Source organism: Martes martes (genome assembly GCF_963455335.1).
Source record: "Martes martes genome assembly, chromosome: 2".
In the NCBI taxonomy this organism is placed as follows: Eukaryota; Metazoa; Chordata; class Mammalia; order Carnivora; family Mustelidae; genus Martes; species Martes martes.
The window spans coordinates 45,785,687-45,799,423 of record NC_137889.1 but is presented as its reverse complement, the minus strand read 5'-3'; the positions used below and the strand labels follow the sequence as shown (position 1 = coordinate 45,799,423).

Below are 13,737 nucleotides of genomic sequence, written 5' to 3'. Positions count from 1 at the left end.
AACCCACTGAGCCACCCAGGCGCCCCAGAACAAATTCCTTATTATGATATAACAGGTTCTTCATGTTCTGGTTCTTTCTTGCCATTAAAGTCTCATCTCTCACCTTGCTCCTCTTTAGTTTCTATACAGCAGCAATATTTAATTGTTTTCAATTCCCTGGAATGTTCCATGAACATATACAGCTTACCTTACCTTAGTATTTCTCTGCTTAGTATGCTTATTGACCTAGAGAACACTATGTCTTTTTAGATCTGGCTTAAGCACTCACCATTTTAGAACACTTTCCTGGCTTGGGGGTGCCTGGGTGGCACAGTTGGTTAAGCATAGGATTCTTGGCTTCTGATCAGGTTGTGAGATAGAGCCCTGTGAGCGTGGAGTCTGCTGACATTTTCTCTCCCTCTCCCACTTGTACTCTCTCTCTCTCTAAAGTAAATAAACGAAAGAAAGAAAGAAAGAGAACTCTTCTGGCTCTCCAAGGGAAGACTGACGTGTGTCTCATTATGCTCTAGGCATGCATGTGTCCTATCACCAACATCTCTCTACTTCCCTCACTGGCACACATTTCCAGCTACTATGGTCCTGGAGTGTAGATGTACCTTATTCGCCTTTATATAGCCACTGCCTGGCACACAGCACACAATCAAAAAATATCAGTCAAATGAAGTCATGTTTACTCATCTGTGTATTTTAATTGTCATTTCTCCTGTCTTACCAATTCACCAAGAGGATGATACTATTCTAAACAACAATATTCTGCCAAAGAGCAAATAGGGGACACATTTAGGGTACCAGGAGACACATCAGGTCAATCCAAGAATGTGACAAGAACTATGTCTGAAACGACATATGACAAAAGCTGTTTAAAAATGTATCTTTCTGGAAGCCTCCAAAATACCCTTTGTTACATATTTCCTTAGGTCTACATACAAGAACATCAACAGAACACCCATATGCCACTTTCTCAGTGTGAGCTGGTGCATTTAGATTCTTACTTCAGCAAAACATTTATTTCTAGGATAGATCATACTGACATGACCAATCACAAAAACCTATAAACATCCCTCTGTTATGAACAAGATAATTAGGGGCACCTGGGGGGCTCAGTGGGTTAAGCCTCTGCCTTCGGCTCAGGTCATGATCTCAGGGTACTGCGATTGAGCCCCGCACTGGGCTCTCTACTCAACGGGGAGCCTGCTTCCCCCTCTCTCTCTGCCTGCCTTTCTGTCTACTTGTGATCTCTGTCAAATAAATAAATAAAATCTTAAAAAAAAACAACAACAAGATAATTCATCAGGTATAATAATTACATAATTTTCTTTTTTCTTTTTCTTTTTTTGCCAAAGAAGAGGATAACCACTTGGTAATATATTTATTGACCTCCAATTCACTATTCATAATCAGTTTTTCCTGCCCCAAGAGCAGAATCACAAAGAATAGTTTTTAGTTTTTAGTTTAATCTTAAAATAAGCTATCTAAGCTCTCTTAACCATTTTAACTTAAAATATTTCCGGGTCCTTTCCTTTTTACTTATTTATTTATTTATTTAAAGATTTTATTTATTTATTTGACAGAGAGACACAAAGTGAGAGAGGGAACACAAGCAGGGGCAGCGGTAATGGGGGAGGGAGAAGGAGGCTTCCCGCAGAGCAGGGAAACCGATGTAGGGCTTGATCCCAGTATCCTGGGATCATGACCTGAGCCAAAGGCAGATGCTTAACGAATGAGCCACCCAGATACCCCTTCTTTTCTTTTTAAAGATTTATTTGAGAGAGAGAGAGAATGCATGTACAGGGGGAGGTGCAGAGGAGAGGAGAGTTTCAAGCAGATTTTGCGACCTGAGACGAAATCAAGAGTCGCAATCCTAACTAACTGTGCCACTGTTAAAGTCCTTAAGACACTATTTCCTACCAGTAAAATTCTGAATTTCTTTTATGAGTTGACTGCTTCCTCTCCTTACTTGACTAAGAGAACAGAACATATCGTAGGTTCATAGTATAAACAGTAAATAATCTTAAATAAACACCTTAAAATAGGCATTTGCATTCATATATATACCTAGGAGAATGAGGATCTAGCTTAGGCACCCAGGAAAGTAATTCTATAACCCATGTTCCACTTCTGCTTCCATTCCTCTGGTTCAGTTGATAAGTTTTTTATTCTAGAGTAGCACTGTCCAATCAAGGTTTCTGTGATAAAAGAAGTATTTTACCTGCACTGTTGCAATCTGGTAATCACTAGCCATATGACCCTAGTGGGTAATGGAAATGTGGTCAGTGTGACTAAAGAACTAAATTTTTAAGTTAATTAATTTTAAATAGCAACATGTGGTTAGCAGTTACCATTTTGGCCAGTGCAGTAGAGATCTGAGAATGCCACGGTCAACAAAAAAGTATAGCCCGATCTGGTTCGTATCAAACGGAGTTTGGGTTAGAACCATGCTGGGCTGTTTCCTCCGTTACCCAAAAGTCAGGCAATAGATCTAAAGGGACAAATACCCCGAAAGTCTGCAAAACTTTTTGGTAAAGTGCCAGATAGTACTTTAGGATTTGTGGACCAGTAAGCCAAAAGGTCTCTGTTTCAACTATTCAACTCTGACACTGTAGCATAAAAGTAGCCATGGCCAATTTGTTAAGGAACTTGTATGGTTGGCTATGTTCTGATGAAACTTTTATTTAAGAACACCGAAATTCAAATTTCATATAATTATTGTGTGCCATGAAATATTACTCTTAGATTTTTTTTCCAACCATCAAAAAAATGTTAAAAACTGTTCTTAGTTATCAGGTCATACCAAAACAGGCTGAGGGGCCAAACCTCCAGCCTGGTTTGCAAACCTCTAAAATACATGAAAAGTCAGTGAGCACATGAAGAGATACTCAACCCCATAGTCACAGAGGAAATGCTAGCTAAAACCATAGATCCCACTAGAATAGTAATATCAAAGGTTGATGAAGATATGTAACGTGGCATTCTTATACAGTGCAGGTGAGAAAGTAAAATGATACAGTTGCTTAAGAAAACTGACAGTTTCTTGGGGCACCTGGGTGGCTCAGTGGGTTAAGCTTCTGCCTTCGGCTCAGGTCATGATCCCCGGGTCCTACGATAGATCAAGCCCCACATCAGGCTCTCTGCTCAGCAGGGAGCCTGCTTCGTGCCCACCCCCCCGCCCCCCCGCCTCTCTGCCTATTTGTGATCTCTGTCAAATAAATAAATAAATAAAATCTTAAAAAAAAAAAAAAAAGAAAACCGACAGTTTCTTTAAAAAAATGTTAAGTATACTGGTGTGCCGGGGTGGTTCAGTCACTTAAGTGTCCAATTTTTTTTTTTAAGATTTTATTTATTTATTTGACAGACAGAGATCACAAGTAGGCAGAGAGGCAGACAAAGAGAGAGGGAAGCAGGCTCCCCGATGAGCAGAGAGCCTAATGCGGGGCTTGAACCCAAGACCCTGGGACCATGACCTAAGCAGAAGGCAGAGGCTTTAACCCACTGAGCCACCCAGGCGCCCAAGTGTCCAATTCTTGATTTCAGCTCAGGTCATGATATCAGGGTTGTGAGATTGACCCCCACATTGGGCTTGGTGTTGGGTGCTTGATTCTCTCTCCCCATGCCCCTCCCCGGCCCTCACTAAATAAACAAACAAACAAACAGCTAAATATACCATAAGACCCAGCCATTCTTTTCCTAGGTACCTAACTCAAGAAAAATGGAAATTTATGTCTACGCAAAGACTTGCATTTGCATATTTACAGACCTTTTTCAGAGTGACTTAAAACTGGAAACAACCCAAGCATCCCTCCAAGGTGTGATGGATATATAAAATGTGATACATGCATTCATACAATGGAATACTACTCAGTAATAAAAAGTAGCCAACTGCTGATACTACCCTACAAACTGAATGAATCTCAAAATCACATGCTGAGTAAAAGAAAGAAAAAAACAAGAGTACACAGTAAGTCTACTACATAAAATTCCAGGAAATGCAAACTAATTTATGGTAACAGAAAGCAGATCAGGTGCTGAGGGAAGGATAGATGGTAGAGTTAGGAGGAACTGTTTTGTATTTCGTTCATGGTGAAGGAGTCACAGGTATGTGTTTGTTCAACTGTACAACTTAAATGGATGCAATTTACTGTGCACATAAAGATGACTTAAAGGAAAATCTGATTCCATTGGCATCAGTATTACACATAGCAAAATTTATGAATTGATATATTCACTTTTTTAAAAAAGCACTATTTAAATTTGAGGAAGTGGGAAAGCAAGGGATAGATGCAAAGCTAGTTTTAAGTCTCACACTATCACTTCTTATTGGAAATGTGCCCCTGGTACCTTGAGGGTACCTAAATCAAAGAGCTCTGAGGAAAGGTTTTAGGAATTCTGTGAACTTACACATCTTTCCTTTTTATAACACTCTGATCTCCCTGTTTGGAACATGGATTTTAAATTAGACTACAATGTAGAATTCCAAGAATTAGTAAGCAATCCTTATATTACAAAAGGTTTTCATTTGTAATACCTTTGGGATAATGTCTTTATTTTAAATACAACCTGTTACTCAAGTTCAATTTATTTAAAAGCATTTCACTATAGATCTTTGGAAAGCTTGATAAAACTTGCTCATCCACGACACAACATTATCACTTCAAGATATTAATAAAGAAAACAATGTCCCATTTCCCAGGAAGTTTTATCTGTTCTTTCAAATTCTTGAGTATTTCTCAGACTAGTTTTTGACAGGACCTTACAAGCAGTCCTCAGATGGGTCAATGACAAGCTGATGATTCAACAACAACAACAAATCACCTACTAACACAAAACAAATAATATTCTAAATAATTTGTGGCTATACGTTGGGTAAAATTTGGATGAATTTTTTTTTCACCCAATTAAAGGTACGTGAAATATACATCTGACTTCCCAGATTCTTCTCAGAGAAAACTGTATGTTACAGCTTCCTATAGTCAAATTAATTTCATGCTTGACTTAGACAATGTCCTTTTGGAAGAGAGAAATAAAACACCAAAATCAGGAGTCAGTGGAGATGCATGAGGTTAAGAACCCAAGCCCTGAAATGACTTTTGCCTTCTGAAATGATATATGCTTTCAAAACTCTGCAAAGAATTCTAAAGAGAATTGAAAAATACACTTTAAATAACACTGTGTTTTCCTTCTCTGGCCTTAAACACAACACTTTTAACTGTACAAGTGACTCAAGCTTTTTGGCAAATGTCTAGCGTAACTCTCAATTTGGAGACTACATATTTCACCTATCATACCTTACCATACAAAGTACCAAAGAGATCAGTATTTGTGTCCCACGTAAGTTCATACACTTAAACATTAAAAAGGCCACTATAGCTATAAGATTACAACTTCCTGAAGTCACGCAAGGGATATTTCATTCATCTGTTTGCAGAGGTATTTATAAGAAAGCATTCTAACTGTTTTTCATCTAACTAATCTGTCTCTAAGACAGGCTTAAATCCAGGGATTTTTTTTTTCTTTTTTTTTTTAAGTGGGCTCCATGCTGGGCCTCAATGTGGGGCTTGAACTCATGATCCTGAGAGCAAGACCTGAGTTGAGTTGAGATCAAGAGTTGGATGCCTGGGGTGTCTGGGCGGCTCAGTGGGTTAAGCCTCTGCCTTTGGCTCAGGTCATGATCTCAGGGTCCTGGGATGGAGCCCAGCATTGGGCTCTCTGCTCAGCAGGGAGCCTGCTTCCCCTCTCTCTCTGCCTACTTGTGACCTCTGTCTGTCAAATAAATAAATAAAATATTTAAAAAAAAAAAAGAGTTGGATGCTTAGCCAAGAGTCACCCATGCACCTATATCCACGGACTTTTAAATAAGAATAAATTTTTAGTATACTACCATCAACATCTAACTAATAATGTCAATTCCTTATCCCAAATGTTTTTCAATGCTTATTATGCAACTAAGAGACCTCTTTTACATATTATCTGCAGCTCAATTTGTGCAGTTACAGATAATCAGTTTCTCAAAAATACTCTGGGAGTTTAGAAAGTTGGGAGGGAGGTTAGAGGAAGGCATATTTAAGAGAGATGAAATGGAAATATCAGTATGAGCACAAATGTTTTAGGAAAATTCAGGGCAGTATTAAGTATGTATTAAGAACAGGGCAGTTTATTTGGGAGAGAATGGTAAGGGAGACAACTGGAAACTCCAGCCAGAATGCTCAAAGTGTAAAAGACTTAACAGATCACCTAATCCAAGCTCAGAGAGACTAGATGAGTTGCCCAATGAAATGGCATAAAAGGACTTAGCAGGATGCCTGGCTAACAGATGCTCAATAAAAGTTGGCATCTCCCTTTCCCCTCCCCCAACCAAGATCCCACACCAGTTAAGTTTGACAATAACTACCATCACGATCATCACCTAAAGCTTCCAATAGCTCTCCAGTCTTCCAGAGACACCAGGTCCTTTCATCAGACTCTACCAAGGAACCTACCTTATAGAGTTGCTGTGAGCATTAAATGAGACCATGTAAAGTGGCAAGCCCCTGAAAGTCCAATAAATGTTAGCATAAAGTTTCCATTTCTGTCTTCTCTCAATTTCCATTTACGGTAGTAAGAGTGTGAGCGTGTATGTCTTTATGTGAGTGCGCATGAACGTTTATGAAGAGGTGAGGGCCAGGGATGCAAATCTGACATACTTTAGGACCCAGTTTTTGATAATTCTCCTCCTTTCCCCAGGATCTGCACCCCTCTTCCATCTCATTCCACTGAGAATTCCCTGCTATAGTGAGTCACTATAAATGTGAGGCATGAACTCACATGTACTGGAATGGCAGGGGGTGGGGAGCAATGGGAGTAATAGACCCCTCATTCACTGACATGTTGAAAAAACCATGGTCTCATTATAAATTCACAACTCAATAACCCAGGCTTTTTATCTCCCCAATTAAAGTGCACGGCCCCTGAAAATAAGACATCACATATTGCACTTCCTTCCATGTGTCTATATAGCACTAAGAAAGGGCATTAGCAGATGCTTAATAGTATCTATTAATCAGTCTCAAGAATTCAATATTTAAAAATTCAATCTGCATGTAACTCTTCAGGAACACATACTATGATCCTGAACTACCCTTTCACATGGGTCAAAAGGGAAACACAAATTAGTTTCTCAAAAAATGTGGTGAGCATTTTCATCTAGAAAGAAATGTTATCTTTAAATTTTAGTTCTAAAGTTCATGAATGACCTGAAACTGCAGGCAAATTTTTGTGCAGGTATCCTTTTCCTTCCTGGAGAGCACACAGCTTCCATCACATTCTAAGCACACACACACACACACACAAAAAACATCAAACTCCCCCCAAAAACTGAAGAACCACTGCTCTAATACTGTCTTCCCTGGCTTTGAAGTTCAAGCTCTCATAGATAGGTCTTACTCAGCCTTACTTCTAAAAGTATACTCAAAAATCAAATGACAGCATAGTAGTTACCCTTAGGAGGAAGGATGGATGGGTAGGGGGGGCATCAGAGGGACTTTTGAGGCACTGATTATATTATGGATTTGGATGCTAGCTACATAAGCGCTTGCTTTTTGAAAACTCATCAAGCTGAACACATGGTTTGTGTACCTGTCTGAAGGTATATTTCACTAAGAGGTTTTAAAAAAAAAACAGTAACAAATATGGGTCACTTATACAAAGCAGACATCATTATACAATGTAAAAAATAAATACATCAAAATTATGTACTAGGAGAGATTCCTGCGAAACCTCTCTGTGAAAGAGTCAACGAGGCACAGTGGCCCTCAGTCCAGCCACGTCCAAGTAACTTACTGGGGCAGATTCACCATCCTCAGTCAAGCCCTGAGACTGACTGTAGCCCCAGCTGATAGCCTGACTGCATATGAAAGACCCTAAAGTGGAAACACCCTAAACTAGAATGCATAGTCTAGGTAAGCCACTTCCTGATTCTGACTCTGAGAAATTCTGTGGGATTATGTATGTTTGGTGGTTAAGAAAAAGATGATGCAATTTCTAAACACTACCTTCCTTATATATATTGAAGTGAGCAAAGAAAAAGCTCAGTAATTGTACCTGAGACATTAGCTTATTGGTTTAAATTGGCAATATTTCCTTCTTGAAAGGCCTTCAAAACTCAACCAAGAGGGGCACCTGGGTGGCTCAGCTGGCTAAGTGTATGCTTTCAGCTCTGGCCCTGATCTCAGGGTCCTGGGATGGAGCTCCACCTCTGGCTCCCTGCTCAGCAGGGAGTCCGCTTCTCCCTCTCCCTCTGCTCTCACCACTCACTGGCGCACACACACATTCTCATTCTCTCTCAAATAAATAAATAAAATCTTCAAACAAAAACAAAAACCTAGCCAAGAAAAAAGAAAATATAGCTGGTGATTATGAACACCAACTTCTGCATCAAATGGAATTTAGTTTCTCTGTAAGATACAGAATAGGAATCTTCTCAATGCCTCTTTCTCCTACCTCCATCTAAATTAGAGATTCCATTATAACATAATGTTTTATGTTTTACTGCATAAGTGTTTGAATGATATCACATGTATACCTTCATTTTTCTGAAGGCTTTTCTCAAAACACAAAATGTACTAAAGTCGGAGTTATTAAGTAAATATAAATATTTACTTATAAATATTCCAAAATACAGAATATCACTTATACAAACCCACAGCAGAGGAAGATGGGGTGAATGAGGGAGTATAGCTATTTCAGTATCATCCAACACAAATGTAGCATGTTTTGAAATCAATGTATTAGTTCTTATATGTGCACTTTGGAAGCCTGCCCAAAGAGAGCAGCAGAAATTTAACATTTCGGCAGTCTGGCTCCTGTGTCCTTCTCAGCTCTGAATTCTTTGCAGTGCACAGTACAGCAAATGGCCTTGTACACATTAAGCATTATGATATCACTGAAAAATAGTTGCAAAACTTACTGAGTTTTTCCATTTAAAATTCTCGAAAGTTGTACAGAACGCCCTTCTCAAAATGGACTACCCATAGCTCCAATCATTTCCTTACGTATTTTTGAAAGCTGAAAATACAACTATCAGTTTTACCATAATCAGGCTAAACTTTTGCACTCTTAAATTTTAACCTGCCCATTGTAAAGATTCTTCCATGTGATTCCCTAAAGTTACATCAATGGTCAATATTTAATTACTGTACCTTATATTAAAATAAAATATGACTATTTGAAAACAGTATCTTCCGTTGTCACAGACATAATGCAGAGCACAGTTAATAATACTTAAAGATTCTGTGTAAGGCCCAGCATAAAAACATAATAAATCTTAACAAAACCCCAGAACTATCCTCCATGTATATTATTATCTTATAATAATTATATATTTAGTACACTTATATACTTAAAAATTAAGTAACATATATTATTATATATAATATTATATGCTCTCTCCTTTTCCCTCAAGATCCTGAACACCAGCTAGCACTGAACACCAGCTAGCACTTTTAAAGCTAACATCTGATTCTTCTTAATTTTTTTCATTACCACTGTACACTAAGAATTGTCTTCTCTTTGCAGTAACTAGCCAGTAACTGAAGATACTGAATCCTCACTAACTTCATCTAACTTTACACATTAAAAAAAAAAAAAAATCAAACTCATTTGTATTTATCTTCAGTTGCTCCCCTTCCTTTTTTTTTTTTTTTTTTTTTTTAAACAGTCAATGCTCTGTAATCACTGCCGGCATGGTGAGTGTTAGATAAGGTCATCTAGGAACAAAAGACCCACCACTGTAAGTTAAGTTGCATATAGCCGCTCTTCTAAAGAGGCTTGACTATGACAATGACAGAGCTGAAAGAGCAAATGTTATAATTCTCCCATTACTAACGTTTTGTAACACTTAAGTCTTCTAAAAAACACATATCAGAAGAAATGCTCAGTACTTCAGACCGAGAATCATATGACACTTGCTTAGTGTCAGTAAAACAAACAAACAAACAAACAAAACCACCAAAAACCAAAAACCAAAACAAAACTGCTCACCCTGGTGGTTCAGAAAAGTACTAGACACAAAAATGACTCAACTGTTTAGTAATACATATGAAACTTTCAAATAATCACTGTCTCGAATCTGTTAACACTCCTTTTTAAACTTCATGTTCCAGTAGTATTTTGAGAAAAGTATCACCCCTCAACCGACTTCAAATTTGTCTTTAATCCTTTTATTTACTCATTCCATACTGGGGAGAGAGCATCGTCTTGGGAAGCTTTTCTGTTACAGTGAAGCACCAGGGAAAAATCTGTAAGTTTCAAATACTAAAACTAATTTAGTGGTCTAACAAAGAAAAGCAACATGCCCCATTCTATCTAAAGAGAAAAAAAAATCCCTCACAAATTTACTCTCTTGCAATAAAGGCTGCTAATTCAAAGAACACACTACAGCTCTTAAAAGTAAGATAAAACGCTGGCTGCCATACTCGTCTTTTTTCAAAAAGTTAGTAAATTCCTAACTTTGGTAGATTTTTACTCTTGGGTAGGTGGGAGAAAAATATCACCTTATTAAAAATACAGTAGACCCTCCTTTGACCCAAAAGTGCTACAAAGATCAATTACTTTGATGAGGCTTGACTCTTCTCTTGTGAGAAATGACAGCCTTTTGGGTTCAAGGTATGGGAGAGACCACATTCAGAGATAGTCCTTACAGGACACAGAACAGATATATATTCATAAAGGTAAACGGACATCCTTTGCTTTCCAAACCATCAGTCAGAAAGATTATCCATTCAAACCATATTCTGGAATGCTCATGGATGCTATTTTTTCCTCAGTAGAAAAGACTAGACCGAGAGTCAAAATGTTTTTGGTCCCCTTAGTTTTATCTTCTGTAAATCTCGTATCATTTTGTGCTTTGTTTTGCCTTTACAAAGAGAAATAATTCTTATCTACTTACTCTTTGAGGATGGAAGAATTTTTTTCTAATCACATAAAAGCCATTTCTTAGAAATGGCTGCTATAAAACTCAAGGTGCTACACTATCACTACCAGTATCACCTTGTATCAAGTTTTACTGCTATTTCTGAATTAGGCCATGATATTGGCTTTAAAACACAAATCTTGGGGTCTTCCATCTGCAGTTAAATTTTTTACAATTCTGTCCTGGTAACTTGTCCCTCATACTCCAAAGATATACTCCACTGATCCCTGGGCCTGAAAATCAGTGTCTTCTTTCCCAATTAAACAACTGATAGAAGTCACAACACTCTAGCTTCTTGTACACATATCAGGAATAAGATCATTCTTTTTACTTGAGAAATGATACTATACAGTATGCAAAATAAGGTGACACTTCTTATGCTCTCTATACTACCCACAACACAAAATCTGTGCAGTTACCTAGAAAATCTGAAAGCTTCTGACAACAGATTAATATCACTAACTGTCATAAAAATAATCCGTCTAGAGCACAGGGAGGGAAAACTTTATCGAGTTTGCAAGAAATAACCCTGCACTCCTTCAGCTACTAGGTCTGGTGTGGGCTGTCCCTTCGTAGGGCCCGTGCCATGTCTGAAGAAAAGTGGCTTGGGCCCAAAGAACGCCCGGGGCAGCTCCAGAGCCGGATCAAGACCCTCCAGAGCGACGTCCGCACCCAACACTGAATCTCTCATTTCAGACACACCCCCCTCCACCCCGCGTTTCGCAGGAGGTGTGGGCACTCAACTCCTTCACTGTGGATAGGGGGACAGGAGGGAGGGCGGGCCCAGGCCTGAGCACCCATTTTGGAGGACTGGGGAGCTCGGCCCCATAGGCTGTGCGATTGGGAGTGTGGGAGGGAAGGGCGCATCCGTGGGAGGGGGAAGGAGGCTAGTTCGTGGGTGGGGGGGGGGGTCCTCTTATATTCGGGGGCGTGAAGAGGAAGGCGGCGGGAAATACTCGGGAGAGCAAGGTTTACCAGTGTGAGGTTTTCTTTTTGTTATTTGTGTAGAGCTGGAGGGTGTAATGGGGAAGACCCCTCAGGACAGAGCCGACAAGGGGGTCTCCCTCCCTTCCCCGTCTTGGGGGGCAAGAGGACTTGCGGAAGGCCTCCTTCCAGCGGAAAGACAGTGACTGATAAGCGATGTAAGCTGTGCGCGCCGGGGCACGGATTCCTGCACCTCCAGCCCCGCGCGAGAGGCGTGGGACCGGGTGGGAGGGGATGGAGGAGGCCCCCGGCCCGGGAGGCGGGAAAGGCCCCGGAGCTCCGGGACGGGCGGCGGCTCCGGAGCCCCGAGTGGCGGTGGCGCGGGCCTGGCGAGCCCCGAGCCGGCTCGAGCCCTTTGGGCCGCGTGCTCCCCCCACTCCCCACTCTCCGCGGCCGCCGCCTCCCCCCCGCGGCTCCTCTCACCTGCACATGATCCGCCATTTTGCTCCATTCATGCTCCTCTCCGGCCCCCCCTCCCCCCCAGCGCGCACCTCGGCCGGGGCCGCTGCCGCCGCCGCCGCCGTCGCCGCTGCGCCTGCGCGCTGGGGGCTCGTCGCGCTACGCTCGCGGCGTAGCGCTGCTCGGCTGCGCAGGCCCCGGCGGCCGGGGCCGCGGTTGGAGAATGCGCAGCGCCGTTGGGACGGCGTAAAGGCGCGGGCAACGTCAGCGGCCCGGAGACGCGGGGGGTGGGAAGAAGGAGCGGGCCGGGGGAGCGCGAAGGGAGGGGGAGCCGGGGGAACAAAGCTTTGTTTACATGGTTTTTAAAGGGGCCGCGCTGGCTCCGGCGGGCGGGCGGGCGCTGGAGCGGGAGTTGGGGCTGCTTGCTGCTTGGCGGCTTGGTGAGGGCTCCGGGAGGGGGGCCGGGACCTGTGCCCGCCCAGAACCCAGTACCTGGTGGATTCCTCTCTTCCCGAGTGTCCTCTTTTCGACTTGCCCCTGGATGCCCCTCGCACCCCCACCGTGCAACTGCTATTACATCACCCCCGGAGGGGTCTTCCTTGCGCCAGCATCCGGTAACCCCCCCACCTTAGGATGTCTACATTATTCTTTACTTTCCAATGAACGGCCGACGTCAACCGAATTTATTTTTGTCTTTCTAGCTTTCTGCTCCAGGGGATAAGGGCCATTGCTCTCTGATCCTGCGTTTTACCAGCAACCCGAATAGCGATCCCCCTGTTTTCATGTCTGTCCTTTTCTCCTCCAGAAACATTCACGGGAGTAACCGCCAAATAGTGGTGACAATGGAAACACTCAGAAGGCACAGTTCCAATCCTCACAAATAGATTATTATCTTAATAATCTATATAATTAATATCTTAATCATCAAGGCTGCCTCCTGATAGGGGTCAGTTGCTGGGAAAAGTGGTGGTGGTGGGGTGAGATAAAGGGGTTTTAGGACCCCTGGACGCAGTCTGACTGGGATAGTCAACCCCCTGGGTCAGATCAGGTCAGTCCCTGCCCGCTGAGGCTAGTTCCCATTTTTTCCACTAGTAATTATCGGTGTTCGATAATGCTGGTTTTTGTTTTCCATTGGATTTCACTCTTGGTTCCAGTCAAGGCCCCCAGATTAAATTTTTGCTGGATTCTGAGATTACTGGTTGTTTGAAGTTTATATTGACTGGGGGCTACCACCTGCAGTGGAAATGAAGGGGGTAGTGAATCATTTCCTGTTGGGGATAGAGTGGACTGGTGTTCAGCATTCATTTCAACCTGGGTCCTCCTAGCGTTTCCTTCTGCTTTGCAGAGGTAGGACACCTAAAAACTACATCACCCAGACTTCCTTGCAGCTAGGGTTCTGTATGCAAGATTGC

At 41.7% G+C, this 13,737-nt stretch overlaps 1 protein-coding gene across 2 annotated transcripts in view; it reads right to left on the bottom strand.

Annotated features, from left to right (window-relative positions):
- Positions 1 to 12,492, bottom strand: part of XPO7 (exportin 7) — a 90,170-nt gene extending 77,678 nt beyond the window's left edge. Inside the window, exon 1 of one of the 2 annotated variants that reach the window (XM_080796506.1) lies at positions 12,350 to 12,492. In XM_080796506.1, coding sequence (XP_080652632.1) covers positions 12,350 to 12,367 — 18 coding nt within the window. In that variant the 5' untranslated portion in view covers positions 12,368 to 12,492. The remainder of the gene's footprint in view (positions 1 to 12,349) is intronic. The other variant, XM_080796505.1, reaches the window with a different exon arrangement.
- Positions 12,493 to 13,737: the final 1,245 nt, after the last annotated feature.